The sequence below is a fragment of the Magnolia sinica genome, chromosome 18 (genome assembly GCF_029962835.1).
Source record: "Magnolia sinica isolate HGM2019 chromosome 18, MsV1, whole genome shotgun sequence".
Classification (NCBI taxonomy): domain Eukaryota; kingdom Viridiplantae; phylum Streptophyta; class Magnoliopsida; order Magnoliales; family Magnoliaceae; genus Magnolia; species Magnolia sinica.
The window spans coordinates 11,088,503-11,107,696 of record NC_080590.1 but is presented as its reverse complement, the minus strand read 5'-3'; the positions used below and the strand labels follow the sequence as shown (position 1 = coordinate 11,107,696).

Genomic DNA, 19,194 nt, shown 5'->3' with positions numbered 1-19,194 from the left:
CCTGTATTTATGGCCCTTTTACTTGGACTTTGGTCATTTCAACTCGAGATCTATTTTAGCTCGAGGTATATCACTTGTAGATAACTGTTATTTGTACTGTCTAAGTGATTAGTTTAATTTTTCCTACAATAATATTCATGCAAAACATATGCGAGCCCAAAATGGTTTCAATGGTAGCCATTCAATCCCCTGCTACTTTTTGCAATGTGGTCCATTTGATCTTTTAATTTGTCTTATTTTTGACTCAAGTCTTATAACGAGCTCACTAGCTGGCTAAATCGATGGCCCATTTAGATATAAAATATATACCCGATGACGGAACCGAACTTGGTGACCTCAGCACACCGACCAGGTCGGTGGTGTGCGGTGCATCAGCCAATCTGCTTCCACTCGCGCCGGCTCACACTTTGTAGCTTTTGGGCTTGGATTCGGTGGTGACACGGACACTGCCTGCCTTAATACTAGTTGGTGCTGGAAAAGCTTCATGGCCCACCATAATATATCTGCGTTATCCCCCTCGGTCCATTCATTTTTTGAGCTGATATTAGAATATGATCCAAAGAATGAGGCAGATAAAAAAAATATAAGGTGGACCACGCCATAGGAAGCACTAGTGTTTGAACACCCACCATTAAAACTTCCTAGAGCCCACGGTGACTTTTATTTGTCATCCAACCTGCTCACAAGGTCACACATATCTGGATTGGATGAAGGGAAAACTCAAACATCAGCTTGGTCTAACACTTCCGTGGCCTCGACAAGTTTTGAATGGTAAGAGTTTAATCCGCTGTTTCCTGTGGTGTGGTACTTTGAATCTTCGAATACGACTCAGTTTTTTGGCTCATGCCGAAAATAAGCTCGAAAAATGAATGGGCGGTGTGGATGAAACACATAAATCATGGTGGGGCACACATAGCTTTGACACCAGCTAGCTGGCTAGTATTGGCTCAACAGCCAAACCGAGCAGATTTCTCTCTATTCGCAAAATTTTAAATTCTCTCTATTCGATCACGGTTCATCCACGCTACGGAAAAACAGACCAACGGTCTGGATTACGTGACCAAGGCCCCACTTGCCAGAATTGCATAGTCATGCATACCATGCAAAAGATGTGGACCACGCACCAATCAACTACTCCCATTAATTCCTCTGTTAGTAGGCCTGTCAATTATCCGGGCCTGGGGTAGGTCTCAGCCCGGATTTTGAACTGTTTCCGGTCCGGGCCTTCGGGTCAGCTTATTCAACTTTTGATTTTTAGGCCCGAGCCCGGCCCATTGACAACCATACCTGTTAGACTGTTATCCATTTCCAAACTTCCACGCCCAACCATGGCCATAACCACACCACCCTTCCGTCCTCTTCCCGCCTCTTTCGAATTCCAAAAACCAAACCCTTCTATAAAATCCCGCCATCGCAAAACCCTAGCCTTTTTCAGAAACCCCGCCAGCCAATCTCTCCTCGCCAAAGACGATCTTCTCTCTCTCATTTCAGACCAGGAAAGAGGCATCAAAACCCAGAGCGATTCATCCAAACGATCCAAAATCATCCAAGCCATCGACGCTCTGGCCGTCATCGGCAAGGACGCGATCACGACGGATGCTTCGTCACTCTCCGCCACGTGGCGGATGCTCTGGACGACTGAAAAGGAGCAGCTCTTCATCATCAAGAATGCCCATCTCTTTGGAACCCAGACCGGCGACGTGTTGCAGGTCATTGATGTTGAAAGGGGTACCCTTAACAACGTAATTACATTCCCGCCATCCGGCGTCTTCTTTGTGCGGTCTACCATCGAAGTCGCTCCACCACAGAGAGTGAATTTCAAGTATGAGCCTTGCAATTGATTATTGAATTCCTTTTTTTTTTTTTTTTTTTTTTTCCGGTTTTGATTTGTTTTTATGGTGAATATTTTTTTTTTTTGGCAGATTTACAAGTGCAGTTTTAAGAGGGAAAGATTGGGAATTTCCTTTGCCGCCTTTTGGACAAGGGTGGTAAGAGATTTTTTTTCCTTCTCTCTCTATGAAGTTTCAGTGTCTTGAGTGCATTTGTATGCTCAATCGAATTGAATTTTGATGTTCAGACAAATTGCAATTGCGTTGCTTACGATTCACATCGAAGGCCTATTCTCCAAACTGCAGTTACGTTACTTTCAAGTTGGGTTTGAAAAAAAAAGAAAAGAAAAAGCGTAACTGTAATTTGAGGGATATTAGTGATTATAAATGCTAGGCAATAACGTTAGTTTTTTTTTTTTTTTTTCTCCCTGTTGATTAAACAGAATTTTGCAATTCGGTTTGCCTTTGCATGTGCAGACTAAATCTTTCAGCCTTCAACATTCTTGATAATGTAACCGGAATATATGTTATCAGTAATCACCTGCCAATTGATGCTTTTTCTCAATATCAAGAAAAATCAGAATTTCACGATCCATTTGAAACTGACAGTGTAATCTGTTCTTTTCGCCTGTTGGAATTTATGTGCAACAGTTAATAGTTTTTTTTTCCTTCAAATATCCATGAACAAATATGTGAGATTGATCAATGTAGCCTATCTGCATAATAGGAATGCTAATTCAGATGCTCCCATATTCCGGTGTCAAACACAAATGCATGAAAATTGCCAAAGTGACACATGTATTCTGGATCCGGGACACATCTAGGGTGGTTGCTGTTGGTTAAATATGACCTATTGCTAAGATCAGGTTACTCCATTCATCAGGCGAAATGTAGACTACTGGTTATTTTTTCTTACTTTCATTTGTTCATACATTCGAGGCTCACTCTGTAAATGGACCAGCTGTGTTTCTGGGCTAAGGAATGTTCACTGTCGGGACCACCTAATGAATGTCCTTATCGTGTGGCACATGATGTGGTTGGTGCTTAAATATGGGGCATTCGAAATGAGGATTCCTCATCTGTGTAAACAAACAGCAAGAATCAGTAGACAGGAAGTCACATTATTTCTCTAAGATACCATTTTATTATTCTCAGTTCTACGATGTTGTATGGTTTTCTCTGTGCCTTTTATTCTTTCAGCTTGTCGTTTTACTGGAATTTTCCCTCCACATTACCAGATATTCATGTTTAAACCTCTCCATGTCCTTACTTACAGTTTGCCGCTTGAATTGAACTTTTGAACTGAGAGCAGTTGTGACTGGGAGTTTTCTATCATGGCAAGATGGTGCATTCATTAGTTTCTCCATCTCCATGGGACCAATTCCTCAGCAGATTTTGGAATTCCTCCCAATGCCAGCTAATCTTGGCTACAAATACTCAGATTTTCCCTGTGGACTTTTTTTTTTTTCCCTCATTGATTTTCTCCTGAGGTAGCATATTTTTCGTCTTCTTCTTCTTTACATGCCTTAACCAACAAGAAACAGGTCACAATAATCAAAATTTGCTTACTGACCTTCTTTGTAAATTTGTAATCTGAAAGCCTCAATCAAGTTTTAGACAACCTTTTTCGCTTATTTTTATTTTCTTTAATTACTTTGCTTTGAACTCATAGTGGCAACTGCAGCTGCTGGACATTTCCCCTGAGGTCCAGATCTTTCCCCACCATCAGTATCTAATAGTCCCACACACCCTTGAGCCTTTCAGCTGATTTAAGTTCCTCATGAGCATTCTCCTGTAACAGTAAAGACATCTCCTGATGCTTTTCAGATGCTTACTCTAGGTTTATTTTCTGAATTTGGTGGTTGTATTTGTATAGTTCTTTATATATCTCTCTGTTATAATTTAATTGCTCTCTTTCCCATATTTGTATCCTTTGTTTATTTACAGATCACATGCCTTAGATGTTCCTAAGGACCTATCTGGAAAATATATCTGGCATCTAATCCACTCATGTATCTTAATCTTCATGACAACATTGCCTGTTTAATCAATCTCCAAAACTTGAGACATACATGTATCATGTATGTATGTTTGGGGCCCGTTGATTCTGTTGTAGAATATAATGGAAAGCAATTTTTCTCATTCTTGCTCAAAATAGTCCTAGAAATAATTGGAATTGATGGGTAACACTCTATGGAACAACTGAGCATACCATATGGCATATTACTTGGAGCAATGCAGTGTAGGAAAAAAAAGCTTAGAAAACTGAGGATTGTGGAATTTGGCATTTTTACTAAAGCTTCATAGTCCATCCTGCCTTTTTATCAAAAGACATGAATAGTTCATCATAGGAAGATAATCTTATCTTTCTGCTAACAAGTAAAAAGATCAAATGGGACGCTTTTTCCTACTTTAGAATTATTGTATGCAAGTGAAATAGCCAGCAAACTCCAGTTAAGTGTAAAATTTGCCACGAGTTAGATGGAAAGCTTGCTGATCAAAATTTATATCCTCTATGTTTGCTTTTTCCTAGATATTCCTGGTTCGTAGATGAGATGAAATATCTGTCTCTTGTACCTTCTCATAGATTAATAGACAATTCACCTCATTGCATCTTGGTTTCTATTGGTTAGAAAAACTGGACTGGAAGCTATATGGATCAATGCTCAAAACCTAGACTGCACTGGACTGGACAGCACATGACCAGTTCTTGATCGGAATTGGCCACACTTACGGGTCAGGTTATTTAGAGATCTGTTATTGGAAAGAAACCATTCGGACCATCCAGGTCACCAGTTTCATCTAGTTGCACCAGGTATGCAAAGTGGTCAATAGTTTTTCTAATCTTCATGAAACTGTAAAGGTGGTGGATGGGAGCTGATCCTATGAACCCTTGCTTAAGGATCCTGATCACTCCAACATAAGTGTTTGTGTTGTGAGACATCTCTCACTATATTCTTTATACCATGCAGACATCTTGGGTTGGGCCATTTAACTCCATTGGTTGGACTGGTTTCTGGACAAAACTGTAGAAAAAAGTGGGTTGAGGTCTGGTACAGGTAGCCTTTCAAAGAAAAGAAGAAGAAAAAGGTCTGATCCAGGTTTTAAAACATCGAAATGGATTGCACCTTCCTATATCCTTAAAAGTCATCACCTCTGCATTGCATGATACTGCCTGTATACCTTAAAATGGTTTGTGCAATGTAGCAGATATTTAAATAAAATCATACACATGCTACACAAATTTAGATGCAATCTCCTGGCTGCATCTTAGATGTAATCGTGTGAACTCAAATTTGCTAAGGGTGAAAGCACCCTCGCAAATTGTTGACCCAAGCTATCCCCAATAAGGGATGTACACCATATATAAGGTCTTAGAATTGCATAGATTGCACATAGCTCTTCCAGCTGAGAAATTGTTGACGATCAATATACAGTTTGTTTTTGGAGTGGAGAGGTGAATGGACTTAACTCACACAAACTAATATTAAGCTAACTTCTTCATGGGAATCAATGAATCATTGATAGTAGGCAAAGATTAAAGAAGAAAAAATTGACATCAATGGCCTTGTCTTAAGAAGAAGAATAAGAGGACAGGGCTTTGACACAAAGCAATAATTCCTTGGTCTGCAGAACATGAAGCAGGGGTAGAGGGATGGGGGGAAAAAGTGAGGTATCTAGTTGAAATTCTAGACTCATACTTCTCACGAGGACAGTCGAGATGCTAATAATTCTATTTAATGCAAAGGAATTTAGGCGCACGCTCATTTTGCTGAATAGGAAAGAAGACATCTATCCATGAGAGGTCATAGATCTTGATGCCCTTGAAAGGGCTCCCAAGAGAGGCCAATCGTATCGTTGATGCTCTTGCGGAGGAAGGATTCCATCGATCCTCTCTTTGTATAGCGGACTACCATCCATTGCCTTGACGGATTTGTATATCTTCCTTTTCACTTTCCTTAATAAAGTTACATATTACTTGTTAAAAAAAGAAAAAGAGAAAAAGGAACACATCCATGCAATGCCTCGTCATACAAGTAAAAATCAAGATGTCAAAGTGCTTTGTTTATACAGAAAGAAATTCTTTGTATGGCATTCATATGTTTCATGGGTGATATTCAGGGGTCATATATCTGTGAAGCCAATTTTGGCATTTCATGTATTTGATAATGTTAAGGACAAGGAAATGAAAAGAAAATGGATGACTTCTTCGATGATGGGATGTTTCACCATGATTGAGTAGGCAAAGTAAATAGTGGATTCCACATAGCAATCGGTACCCTTTTCCATAGTCATTCTCATGCACATGATACAAGCTGATTTTTGTCTCATAGTTATGAGGTCTCCATTGGCTATACAAATAAGATCTCTAAAAATGTGATCCATGGTACTCCATGTTTCAACATTGCTCATGAGAAATCATCATTGGATACTCATTACAATTTTCTTTTCTTTTGGCACTATACAAACAAGCCCTAAGGGGTCATTTGGATTGCGGACATTTGAATGCTTGGGAATTGTACCTGCTATCCTATGGATCCCGTTGTTTGGGGGATGAGGGGGAATCGAAATAAGAGGGCATTTAAATACCCATTAGTCATTGCAATATCTAAAAGGCAGCAATGTAGATTTTAAAAAAGATGGATTTTCACTCTAATACCCACCACGATTCTTGTCATCTCCCAGTGCTATCCTCTCCTGCTTCCTATTTTCTTGTTTGTAATGAAGTCAATTCCTGTACAAGTCCTTATATTATGCTTATTCTACAGTGCTTGGCGTGGCGCCCACTGGGTTGTGAGCATGGCAGCCAACTTGTGCATTATGTGAACCCTATCATGCAAGTTGGATGCCCAAATCAGGCTAATCCAACTATTACGTGGACCATTTTGTGTATTTGGAGGTTTTTGGATGACTATTCATTGTTTTCTTGGGTGAGGTCCACTCTGTTGTTGGCAGGCCATCCAACCCATGCATTACATGCCTGCGATGATGATGGGATGTCTGAAAAATCAGATGTACAAAATCTTTAGGTGGGCCACATTATAGAAAACAATTGACAACCATCTCAAGACTTCCAAATTCTTGTGGTGGCCCATATGATGGTTGGATTGGCCTGATTTTTTTGGGCGTCATCTCATGGTGGGGTGATCCTGCAAGTGGATCCCATGCATTGTCCTTGTAGAATAACTAATGCAGGGGCATTTTCACACTGGGCTCGAGTGGGGTCGCCTGTGAGATGCAGGGGCAAACTTAGGGTGGGCGGCCCATGTGATTTGGAGCCCACGAAGGGGGTTTGGCCGATGTCCTAACCCATGCGATGTGGGGCCTGGGCTATGAGATAAATGGATTAATTCGCCATATTCTAACAGTTCAACCTTTTAGAGCAAGTGGTTAATTGTCCTGCATTAAATTGGTATTAGAGTGGGAGGTCTTGTGTTCGAGACTCCTCACCGGGGGTGATTAATGCAGGAGCATTTTCACACTGGGCTCGAGTGGGGTCGCCTGTGGGATGCAGGGGCACACTTAGGGTGGGTGACCCATGTGATTTGGGGCCCACGGGGGAGGTCTCATGTTTGAGACTCCTCACCAGGGGTGATTAATACGTATTTCATACCGGGATCGAGTGGGGTAGCACGTGGGATGCGGGGACACGCTTAAGATGGGCGGCCCATGTGATTTGGGGCCCACGAAGGGGGTTCGGCGGATGTCCTAACCCATGCGATGTAGGGCCTGGGCTATGAGATAAAGGGATTAATTCGCCATACTCTAACAGTTCGAGCTTTTAGAGCTAGTGGTTAATTGTCCTGCATCAATAACTTGTTCTACTAGGACGTGTAAAGCAACCGGCCTCCATCCCCAGTACCGAAAGGAGAAATAGTTTGATATTCTGGCAGGGTGTGATGGACGATACATAGGCAGGAAGAAATTAGAATTACATACATGGCATTCAGGTTGTTCAGACTAAACTGTCCAAATTATTTTGTACCAGTTTAGCTGTATCATTAACCAAAAATTACTCTTACTTGGTTATCTAACTATTAAATTGCTGGACATTTCTTGGATAGTTATCTAATGGTCATATTTCAAAATAAATAAAAAAGTGTCCTCGAATCAGATGTTGGAACCAATCTGATTTTCAGACTGTAAGTTAGTGACAATAGGATCCACAATTTACTTGGTTTAATTTGATTTAACATTTTCTATTCAACCAATCTGTTTTTTGGACATTTGCTATTCCACAATTTAGTCTGTTTAATTTGACTTAAATTTGCCACTTGTACCAATTCTAAGTGCCCATGTATCAAGCGTCATTTTCAGCCAGGGTATTAAATTACTCATTTACCAAAAGGTGTCAATTGCACCTTGAGTATGCCCATTATCTTAGGGCCTCGAGTTTGTGCAAGTGGGGCCTACATTTAGGTGATCCAGACTGTTTGTTCGATGGGGGCGGGATCAGTTTGGATGGAGTGAATATCCATCCAGCCAATTTTTGGTTTTTTCATTGAACGTGGGCAGTTGTACCTTTTTGCTTGACCAACAATTTTAGACCACTAATCAAAGGGTTAGGATTGTCCCAGCTTGGAACTTTTATGGCTTGGTCCATCCACCATGGTGTCAATGTCTGTCGTTCTGGATCTTGAACAATGGGTCCCACTTGTCTGAGCTGGGGGCCTAAAGATGCCATGTGGATCAAGTCCATGGTGCATGGATCCAAACTATAGATCTGATGATCCCATCAAGCAATCACAAGTATTTAGATAAAAAATCTAAAGATTAGATGGATGAAATCATGAGATGGGTGATAGTGTACATAAAAAATGAATGGTTAATAGAAGTCATACAGTGGTCCATGTTAAATGTGTGGAACATAAGATATACTGGTGATCAAATTAATACCAGTAACAGGTGGGGCCCTCCCGATCAGAATCATCCACCCAATCCCATGTGGGCCACCTAATCATGTGCGATCAAGCAATAGACACCAATGGATCAACAAATATACACATGTGAGCTACCTAATTATAATAATTTCATATTTTTTGTGAACCATCTGATATATATGTGGGGTGGGGGCCATTGGTGGCAACCAGTAATTCATGTATGTCAATCTGCCATCCGTCTTGATGCCATTGATCATGATCTTCTGTCTGTTCATTTATATTCATGTACCACACGTCTGCAAATTTAGCACATTTTGGAAACATCCAGTCTGCTTATAATTTCAATCACACAATTTACAATTTATAGTTAAAATTCAAGTTTTATCTCATGAAATGGTGGGCTACACTTATTTTTTCAATTTGGATGCTTCTCTCTCTCTCTCACAGTTATTATTATTATTATTATTAATTTTTTTATTTTTTATTTTTAATAATAATAATAATAATAATAATAATAATAATAATTAGTATTATTATTTTTGTGTGTGACGTGTGTGTGTGTGTGTGTGACTTTGTGCGCGCGCGTGTGTAATGAACAACACTTCTGATTTCTACTGTATGAACCAACCAAACACAAACATTACAATTTGTAGAAAAAAAAACTATGCCTTACTAGAGATTGTATCCGAACAGAGAAATCACGATTGCCAGCAATTACAATACCTGGTAATTAAAATATCCATGTCATTTAGATACCGACAATCCAAATGACCCCTATGTCTTAAACATGCAATTTACCCTCTTTCCTTTGTGGCTCTTAATCTACTTATAGAACTGGTTTTAGTGAGTTTTTGCTTTTCAGTAATAGATTCTTCTTTCTTTGTTTTTGTTGTGTACAAAATGTTTGTACTTCCAACTCTCAATTGAAGTCATTGACATGTATCTCATTTTTGTAGGTTTGAATCCATGTACCTTGATGATGATATTCGAGTTGTAAAGGATATCCGCGGAGATTATTTAGTTGTTGACCGTGCTCCATATAGTTGGACAGAATGATACGTAAGCTCGGTTATGTTCTCTTTTCTCTTTCACTCATTCATTCATTTATGGTGTTTTTTTTTTTTTCAGATTCAATTCATGTTTTGGTGTTCACCATGCTAGTGACCAGAGCCAACAATATACTCATAGCAATTGATGTGGGAAGTGTCCAATTGATTAACGATCATTCAGTTTTTAACATTAGTCCTATGTAATGTTTATGCTCACCAGACACTAATTATTGTAAGTCACGGTAATAGCTATAATTTCTACATAGTTTGCTGCTCCAGAATGCCATGACACCTGGATGATTTGGATGGTAAAATAGCACATTTGCTGCCTTTTGTTGCAGCACCTGCTATTGCACCCACTTCCTTTGTTACCACTTCTAACTTAGATAATTTCCTTTGTTACCACTTTTAACGTAGATAATTTAAGTCTTTTTTTTACCCTTCCCCTTGCTCTTTTAGAGCCTTCAACACTTTCTCTTTTAGTTACTTAGATGATTTACGACTGGTAAATCCTTTAGTGATTAAGCTTGTCTAAACTGATTATCAACTACAAAGCAAAATAAATTGATTTAACACCACACACAAACAAACTCTGCAAACTAATTCATGAACTAATTAGCTAGTTTAAGGTGTCTCTCGTACCTTTTATTGGTAATGCAGAGAACTAGGAACCATGTATGAGTGAACTGTGTCAACCTTGAAAGTATGACTTTTACATTGCTCAAATAGGTCTTCTGGATCGCATTCTCCTACTGCTTGTTTCTTACAAAATCCCCATCCGCCATAGCTCCTTAGTAGTTTCAGCTTCTTTGGCATCTCAAGTAATAGTGGGATTTGGATTTAAGTTTGTTAAATTTGTGGACAACCAGGCACCACTATTTCTTCTTTTAGTTAAAACTATTTAATTTTCCCAAGGCTGAGAAATTTCTTTCCAGAAAAGTGGAGCAGAACAACAATGAACATGCGATTGCTAAAGATGTTAGACCTGATTTACATAGGTATAAGTGCATGTTAGGATTCTTAGACATGGCAACATCTTAAAAGGAGGGGGTTTGTGGGCATGACTAATTCTATTCTTTGAGCGAATAAATGTTAGATATTAAAATATTCAAAATTTGAAATACAATTTTCTAAGTTTTTCACTCTTAAATTTTCTTTATAGTGAACTAAAAGCTTAAAACTTATAGATTACTAAGATGCTTATTTATATTTTGAAAGTGATGATATAACTGTAAGGTAAATTATTTTAGGTTTGCGGTTGGGTTTGGTGTGGAGATGGTGTCCTAGATGATACAAGCATTCCATGTGGCGGAAGAAAGTACAAACACCAATTTTGAAACGTCCAGGGTTTTGTTATTTTGACTGTTTTAAGGTGATCATCATCATCTAAGCCTTTCTCCTCATAATTTGGGGGGGCTAAAATGGTAGATTTGTAGATGTTTTACAATTGGCTGCCTGATCAGACATCAAACTTACTCTTTAATCAGGGCTCCCAAACTGGCCATGACAAAGACTCATGTTGAAACCTCTCATATGTGAACATGATCCCACCTGGTATTGACCCCCAGCCCAACTATTACATGCATGCCCCAGAGGGTGTGCAACCAACTTATTAGGGTCATGGAGGAATAGTTGCTGGCAAATCTCTAAGCACAAAGCACCAATAGACATGAAAGTAATGCTTGAGTTGTTTGCTGCTCAAAATAGCAGGGAATAGATAAATACATGTTACCAACATGATTTAAATGGCAACAATGTCAGGCCTCACATTTCACCTATCCACAAAGGGGAGTTTGCAAATAATCGGTGTCTAGCACATGAAATGTCAGGCGAGTCCATTGAATATGGCGGACAGCTTTAATGGCTATTATGTATTTACTGGGTTATTTATATTTACTGCGGCATGCATGAGTAAAGAAATAATGGATATTATAGATTATCTATTTACTATGCATGTTACAGATTACTTATCTATTCATTCATGTTACAGTCATATACTAATGGCCCTGTCAGGCGTGCCTGACTGAGACAACTGTTCATGACCACAGGCCACGTTGCTGCCTGAACACTCAATCTGGGCATTCCCTTGGTGGCCCTTCTGGCGATGAGCCATGTATAAAGAACATGCCTATCGAATGATCCCAACATCTGATCATTGGACCTTTTGTTCATTGAATGCAGGCAATCAACCAATTATGCTTTTAATAGTTGTGAAGCACAGTAGTAGGATTGTTTGATTGGTTTTTGAGCTTTTGGCCATGGTCTGACACGATTGTATGTATCAGATGGATGTTCAGGATTATCTTGTCACTATTTGTATGCCGTTGATGGGCAATTGACCCATCTCGATCCAGCACACTTGATGTGGAAATGACTAAGTATATTTAGGGTAAAATAAAATAAAGATTGGACAATTTTCAGTTGAAAATTTTGGGTTTGATTTTAAGATGGGCACAGGAAAAAGGGTCCAGGCCTGGGCTTTCATAATAAAGATAATCACAAGTTAGTACTCAAATTTTTGTGGGCCTTGGGCTCAAGCAAGCACTGTTATAGTTGTGTTTTTCATTGTGTTTGGTTCTGATCTAACTCATTTTTCAGAGCAAGATGTGAATAAAGGAGCAACAGTTAACCCTCTAGCATTTGGCTTTGTTGATGTAAATGCTATAAACGTAAGAGCATACTAATTTTGATAGTTCTCTTGGAAATCAATTGGAAAAAGTTTATGAAGTCCTGATTCTTTAAAATTTTTTTTTTTCTAAGGAAAAGATTTATGATGTAAGTTTGGTTGTTTTGAGATTTCTATTTTCTTTGGTAGATAAACAGGGTCAAATCCACTATCTCATGGTTGCATCATTCAACATGTCCAGTTGCTATGGCCTCAATCCTATATTCCTTGGAACTGTTATGAAATTCACGGCTTCCTCTGTCTATGTTCTTTCCCTTGGAGCTTCAAGAATGACCATTCTGTAAATGTATCTTAAATTCTTTATAGAAAATTTGTATAAAACATTGTAAATTAGATATATTTTTAAGGTGTTGTTTTGGGGCTGCATTTTGTCACAAGCAATTATCAATTGCCTTCTCCACCACGACCTCATGGTAGAACATGATGATGATGTTTTTTATTTTTTATTTTCTCAAGTTTTAATCAAGTACTCAATTATTTCTTATATTCATGCATACATAATTATCTATGGGGAATGTCACCTGTTCAATTACCATGTGTTTGAGCTTAGGACCCACCCATGATGTATGGGTAGGATCCAAACCGTGCATCTGGTGAGCCTCCACAGAATCATCCCACATCAAAAACTCAAGCGGGGCACATCACTGGGAGCAATGTACAATGAGGCCGAAAACCTATATATTCACTTCTTGCAGCCCACATAAATTTTGGAATGGCTTGTGTTTCCGTGTGTCTTTTCATCCTGGTGGGGTGCACCTGATGACTGGGTTGACGGCATGTATAGGTGGACCCAACATTCCATCTGGAAGTTTCTATGGTGAGGTGTTCCCCATCCCAATTTCCCCCATTTCTCCCTTTGGTTTGGCCCACCTGAACTATGGATTAGACTGGATTCTGGGATCTCCACCTAACATTAGGGAGTGATGCATCTAATAGATGGGTTGGATGACACTCAAATGCCATGGTGGGCCCCACACAGCTCGAACGCATGGCTGATCATTCCCCATCATCTATATTTAAATAGAAAACCAACAAAATTGTGATAATGGATTGGTGGAGTTACGTGGTGGGAGATAGTGCACATCTCTGAAACATCATTCCATTAAGATTTGTTCATTGGATTGCATTACTATGATAACCTAAGATCCTTTTAGTGAGTGTATGCGTGTGGCTGATTCTTATGTCACATCAATATCCTCAATCTTTAGGAAAAATCTCAAAGATACCATTTAAAAATACTTAAAAAAACAGACCCACAGATTTATTAATACAAGACTCTTCCAAAAGTCTTTACTGAAATGACTGCGTGTGGGGGCGCATGTGTTTACACGAAAGTCTGCACTGAGATCAAGACCTTTGGATCTATTGTCCTTCAGTGGGCCCATAGCCCACGATGTCACTCCATTGAATGGGGTAAGATATTCCTCCCTACCACTTAATCCAAAAGCAGGTTGATTGCGCGGACTTTTGGGAAACATCTGATTGGTATAATCTTTTTGGCTTTGGCCCGCCCAAGAAGTGTTGATGGATGGGGCGTGGATGTGTGGAAATATGCCCTTTGATTGGATGGTGGAGATTGCTAACACAGTAGATCTGGGTGTAATTTATACATGGCATGATTACTTTTTGAACTTGGACGGCCAATGTATTTGTACATAGGTTTGGTCCATACAATCGTATTGAAAAGGTGATGGAAAGTGTCGTAACTACTGGCGTTTGGGGAGTTGACCCTTTTGCACTTGGTTGGCAAATGTGTTTTTATTTTTATTTTATTTTATTAAAGTATTATTATTATTATAAAATTTTTCGTGGTAAGATTATGACGAAAATGAGAGCGTGAATTAAAAAGAAGAATGCTATTGGGAGACACGTGGCAACACGGCACATGTGTGTGGGATTGAAGCCCATCTATGTGGGCCACACCCGTGTGAGGAAAATGGATGGTTTGATATAAAACCGCCGATGGTGGTCTGTATTAGAAACGATACGTGGTCCATTTCATGATTGGACTTGAATCTTGGTGGTCACGTTCGGGTTCGTACTTGGCCCGGATATTGCAATTGTTACATGTTCCCAGATTCACCTCTTTAAACTCTCGCCATTCAATTGAGCATGTGTGCCATTTTTTGATACTCCGGCAGAGGATGACGCTCGACACACAAGAATTCAGGAAATTAGACCGGTCGATCATTTCATGGGCTAGCGTGCAAGAATCAGTGCATCACGCTGATAATTGACGGTCACGATTGTTTACACAAAAATACGTCCAATCAAAATTCCCATCTGAGCGTTTTTCATGGCCAGTCATGGATTACTTTCGTTACCATCACATCTATGGTTTAGAAAAGATGGCTACAAATAATAAGGCTAAAGTAAAGGATGGATTAGATCATCTCATCAATGTGATTTTCACACCTTAACTCATATAAGACTTAATGGATGGTTTAGATCAATTGATTAAACTATCCAAATGACCCAATGCAACCAGGAGCACTTATAACTTATAGTGCTTTGAGAGCACTTGAGCATCTAAGTCATATAAATGTCCACCAATCCAATATTAAAATAATTTAATAAGCATAATTCTCGGGTCATAATCCATCTAAACCAGGACGCATGATTTGGATAATCAGATTTGTATCATTTGAAGGCCAGCCAGGCATGCAATTTCTATGCGCCCGTGTATCATCATCGCATTCAACCAGAGTATCCTATTTTTTTCCTCTATCTAACCAAATCCAGACCGAGTCAAGTTGACTCGCCGGCTCTCTTCCAAATTCAGTCTATTCTAGACCGGGTCACGTGGACTCACGGAACATGTCAACTGACGTGGGGAATGACACCATCGATGGTCTCTAAACATGATGAAAGCATAGAACGACCTTTCAACCATCACGTGGCAGGTAGAGATAGGAGATCCGGACCCTTCAAGTAATTCATCCTTACCAGGGGTTGTGTATCGTTCGGAATTCAATCGCAGCGGATGATCGCAGACAACAGATTGATAGCTTTAAATGGACGGTTTTAATGGTTACAACGCTCGGGCGAAATTTTCTGAAAGAAAAAGACGTCTAGAATTGTCCGGTAGTTGAGTTTTTCGATCCAAAAGCCATCGACAGCAGGACCCGCAAGCTGGATGGTTCGGATGAACTAACTACCAGCCACATGTACGGTTAAAAGGGGCTTCTCTCAAACTACTAAATGTACGGCTCTATAATGTCATTTCCTTTCTGACGTTGATGACTTCTACTCTTTTTTTTCTTTGTTTTTTTTTTTTACATTACTGATCTCGAAGTTTGGGCAAAGGTTTCATATTTCTCAAGAATGGCCTTCTAGCAAGCTTTAGATATTGTTTCAAACAAAAATGGCCCTGTCCTTGGTTTAAAAATCATATGGGGTCATAGAGAGATGGAGCACCTACTCTCTCGAGAAAGTGATGAATTAGCTAGTGCTCGGTGCTTATGTGTTTCATCCATGCCATCCATAATCTATCCCGTCCATAATCCATGTTGTTCATGATATATGCCGTCTATCCTTTTTGTCGTGTCATTTTAGGGGTAAGGCATCCATGCCGTTCATAATATATGCCGTGTCATTTTAAGAGTAAGGCATCCATGCCGTTCATAATCCAGTCGACAAGGTGAATAGAAGTGGTTACTGCCAAAGTCAAGACTTTTTAGCTCCACAACGAGCTAGTTGATAGGGTGGATGGATCGGATCACCCCATTGTGGGCCTTAAGTTATGGTACCAATAGTTTGGTAAAAAAGGAAGTGAACATGTTGAAAACCACAACCGCGATCCAGGAAACTTGACAACTATGACCTATATAACATAACAATTACGACCCATGCAAACCACAACCCATATGGCAACAACAACACATATAACATGACAACCATGACCTTTATTTCATGACAACCACGACTCATATATCCTGCATTTCCTGCTCCTGCAGTCTATTAATAGTCATATCATAGTCGAAAAATGCCAGACTAGCTTTGGTATGGATGGGTACGTTACTTTTCTAACTTTGATGGACGATAAGAATCTTATATACATGTATGAGTAGTGGCTGTAATGCAATCTGGGAGCAGGAAATGAGAACCACGATCCATATAATATGATAACCACGAGGGTCATGGTTGTAATGTGGTAAGGGTCGTTGTTGTAAGATCCTTACCGTCCATCAAAGTTAGTATATGACATACGTAGATATCGTTTATCCCATGTACTCACCAAGTTAGTGTGAGTCATGCCATAGTTGTGTAAACGATATCTATATAGTAGCACAGGTCGCATCAGGTGGTTGTAATGCGGTAAGGGTCATGGTTGTCATGTTATATGGGTCATGGTTGTCATGTTATATGGGTCGTGGTTGTCATGGGTCGTACTTATCGTGTTATATGGGTCGTGGTGAGCATGCAACAACTGCGACCCATATAATATGACAACCACGACCCATACCTCATGACAACCACAACCCTTGCAAACCATGACCCATATGCCATGATAACTAAGATCCATGACAACTACAACCCATATAACATGACAACTACGACTCATATAACATGACAACCATGTCCTATGCAACATGCCACCTACGACCCATGCAAACCACAACCCATATAACATGAAAAACACGACCCTTATAACATGACAACCGCGATCCATGACAACCATAATTCATATAACATGACAACCACGACTCATATAACACAATCACTGCCAGAAGAGAAGCTTAGAGCTATACAAGATTGATTCATGGGAGATTTTGATGGTTCTTCAGTATTAATATACAACTCTGCAAGTTTCTTCCACTTAAGTTTGTAAATGAGGATATTATCATCCTCCTCACTTTCATCATCGTTGATTATTACTTTTGAAGAGTATTTTCTTTTAATTGTAATCCCCTCCCCTAAAAAGCTTGCATTTGCTGCTTATGCCATTAATCAAGAGTAGTGTGATATATAAAATTTTCCTACATTATGTCGTATAGATTAGCAAGTTACTTTTGCTGATTTGTATAGTATGAATTCATGTGAATAAGATCTAAGCCGTATAATATGAAGAACAGTTCTCTTCAACGGGCACCTAGTGAGCTGAAAAACTCTGTTGAGAAAGTCGATATAATATTGATCGTGGTTGTCATGTTATATGGGTCGTGATTTTCGTGTGATATGGGTCGTGGTTCTCATGTTAAATGGGTTGTGGTTTTCATGTTACACAGGTCGTGGTTGCCAATCCGTTTTCCCCCGATCCAAGATCCAACATTGGATGACAACCACGATCCAACGTTGGATGACAATCATGATCCAACGTGGATAAAAACTACGATCAAATGTGCATGTGAACCACGATCACACGACAGGGTCGTGGTTGTCATACACACTAGGTCGTGGTTCCCAACCATGATCTATTGTGGATGATAACCACGACCCATTGTTCGTCATATTCACGACCATTCCCTTAAGAATCAGCGCGACCCTTCATAATCAGTGCCACATTCTTTTTCAGGAAATCGAATTAATGTCGCTACTTCCCTATAATCCCTTCGGAATCAGCGCGACCCTTCGGAATCAGCGCCTTAACCATTGGTTGACCAACCTATAAAAGTGGTACTTGGGTTTCAAATTACTTTCACAAGCCAATTCGAACTAGAATTCTTATTGCAACACCTTAAGCATTCATGAATTTCTTTGCTCTTTCAATTAAAATAACGGGGGAGATATTCGAAGAAGTCATCGAGTCCTCGCGTTCTTCCTTTATGGGTGATATCTTCCCTTTCCTCAGGGATGTTGACGATCTTCCTGAAGACTCTGTTGAGAATTTCTGAACTCCGACAAATCGACAATTTCAAGGGACACCTAGCGACCTGAAAAACTCTGTTGATAATTTCTGTGGAGTCACTGCCAGAAGAGAAGCTTAGAGCTGCACAAGACTGATTAATGGGAGATTTTGATGGTTTTTCAGTACTATCACAATAACATGACAACTACGACCCATTGAACGTCACAACCACGACCCATTATTCGTCATATCCACGATCTTTTCCTTCGGATTAAGCACAACCCTTCGAAATCAGCGCTACATGTACGATCCATGAACCACGACCCATTTAACATGACAACCACAATCCATATAACATGAAAAATACGACCCATGAAAACTATGACCCATGTAACATAATAGCCATTAATCTATTGGAAACCACGACTCATATGTGGTAACAACCACGACCCATATAACATGAGAACCACGACCATAATTACAATACAATATGAATAATGGTCTCTTCAACGGGCACCAAACGAGTTGAAAAACTCTGTTGAGAATGTCTTGTTTAAGCCTGACCTTTTTAACAGAGTTTTTGATTAGGCTAAAACAAGACATTCTCAACGGAGTTTTTTTACCTCGCTGGGTGCCCGTTGAAGAGAACTGTTATTCATATTGTATTGTAATTATGGTCGTGGTTCTCATATTATATGAGTCGTGATTGCCAATGGAGTCGTGGTTGTTATGTTATATGGTTCATAGTTTTCATGGGTCATGGTTTTCATGTTATATGGATCGTAGTTGTTATGTTAAATGGGTCGTGGTTCATGGATCGTACATGTAGTGCTGATTTCGAAGGGTCGCGCTGAATCTGAAGGGAAGGGTCGTGGATATGACGAAGAATGGGTTGTGGTTGTCGTGTTCAATGAATCGTGGGTGACATGGATTATACACATATTTCAATGTGGGCCCATAT

General features: G+C 39.6%; 1 protein-coding gene across 5 annotated transcripts; it reads left to right on the top strand.

Moving 5' to 3' along the window:
* The first annotated feature begins 1,299 nt into the window (after nt 1-1,299).
* LOC131233087 (probable plastid-lipid-associated protein 11, chloroplastic) lies at nt 1,300-12,848 on the top strand. 5 transcript variants are annotated; one of them, XR_009165083.1, is made up of 6 exons: nt 1,300-1,822; nt 1,923-1,988; nt 9,667-9,769; nt 12,045-12,261; nt 12,358-12,428; nt 12,575-12,848. XR_009165083.1 is itself a non-coding variant. In XM_058229690.1 (4 exons), the coding sequence occupies exons 1-3, from the start codon at nt 1,329-1,331 to the stop codon at nt 9,764-9,766; spliced, it is 660 nt and encodes a 219-aa protein (XP_058085673.1). In that variant the 5' UTR covers nt 1,300-1,328; the 3' UTR covers nt 9,767-9,769; nt 12,627-12,848. The 5 variants fall into 5 exon arrangements, 2 of the variants coding, with proteins under 2 accessions (XP_058085673.1, XP_058085672.1); XR_009165084.1 differs by lacking the exon at nt 12,045-12,261 and adding an exon at nt 11,010-11,131; XR_009165082.1 differs by lacking the exon at nt 12,045-12,261.
* Nucleotides 12,849-19,194: the final 6,346 nt, after the last annotated feature.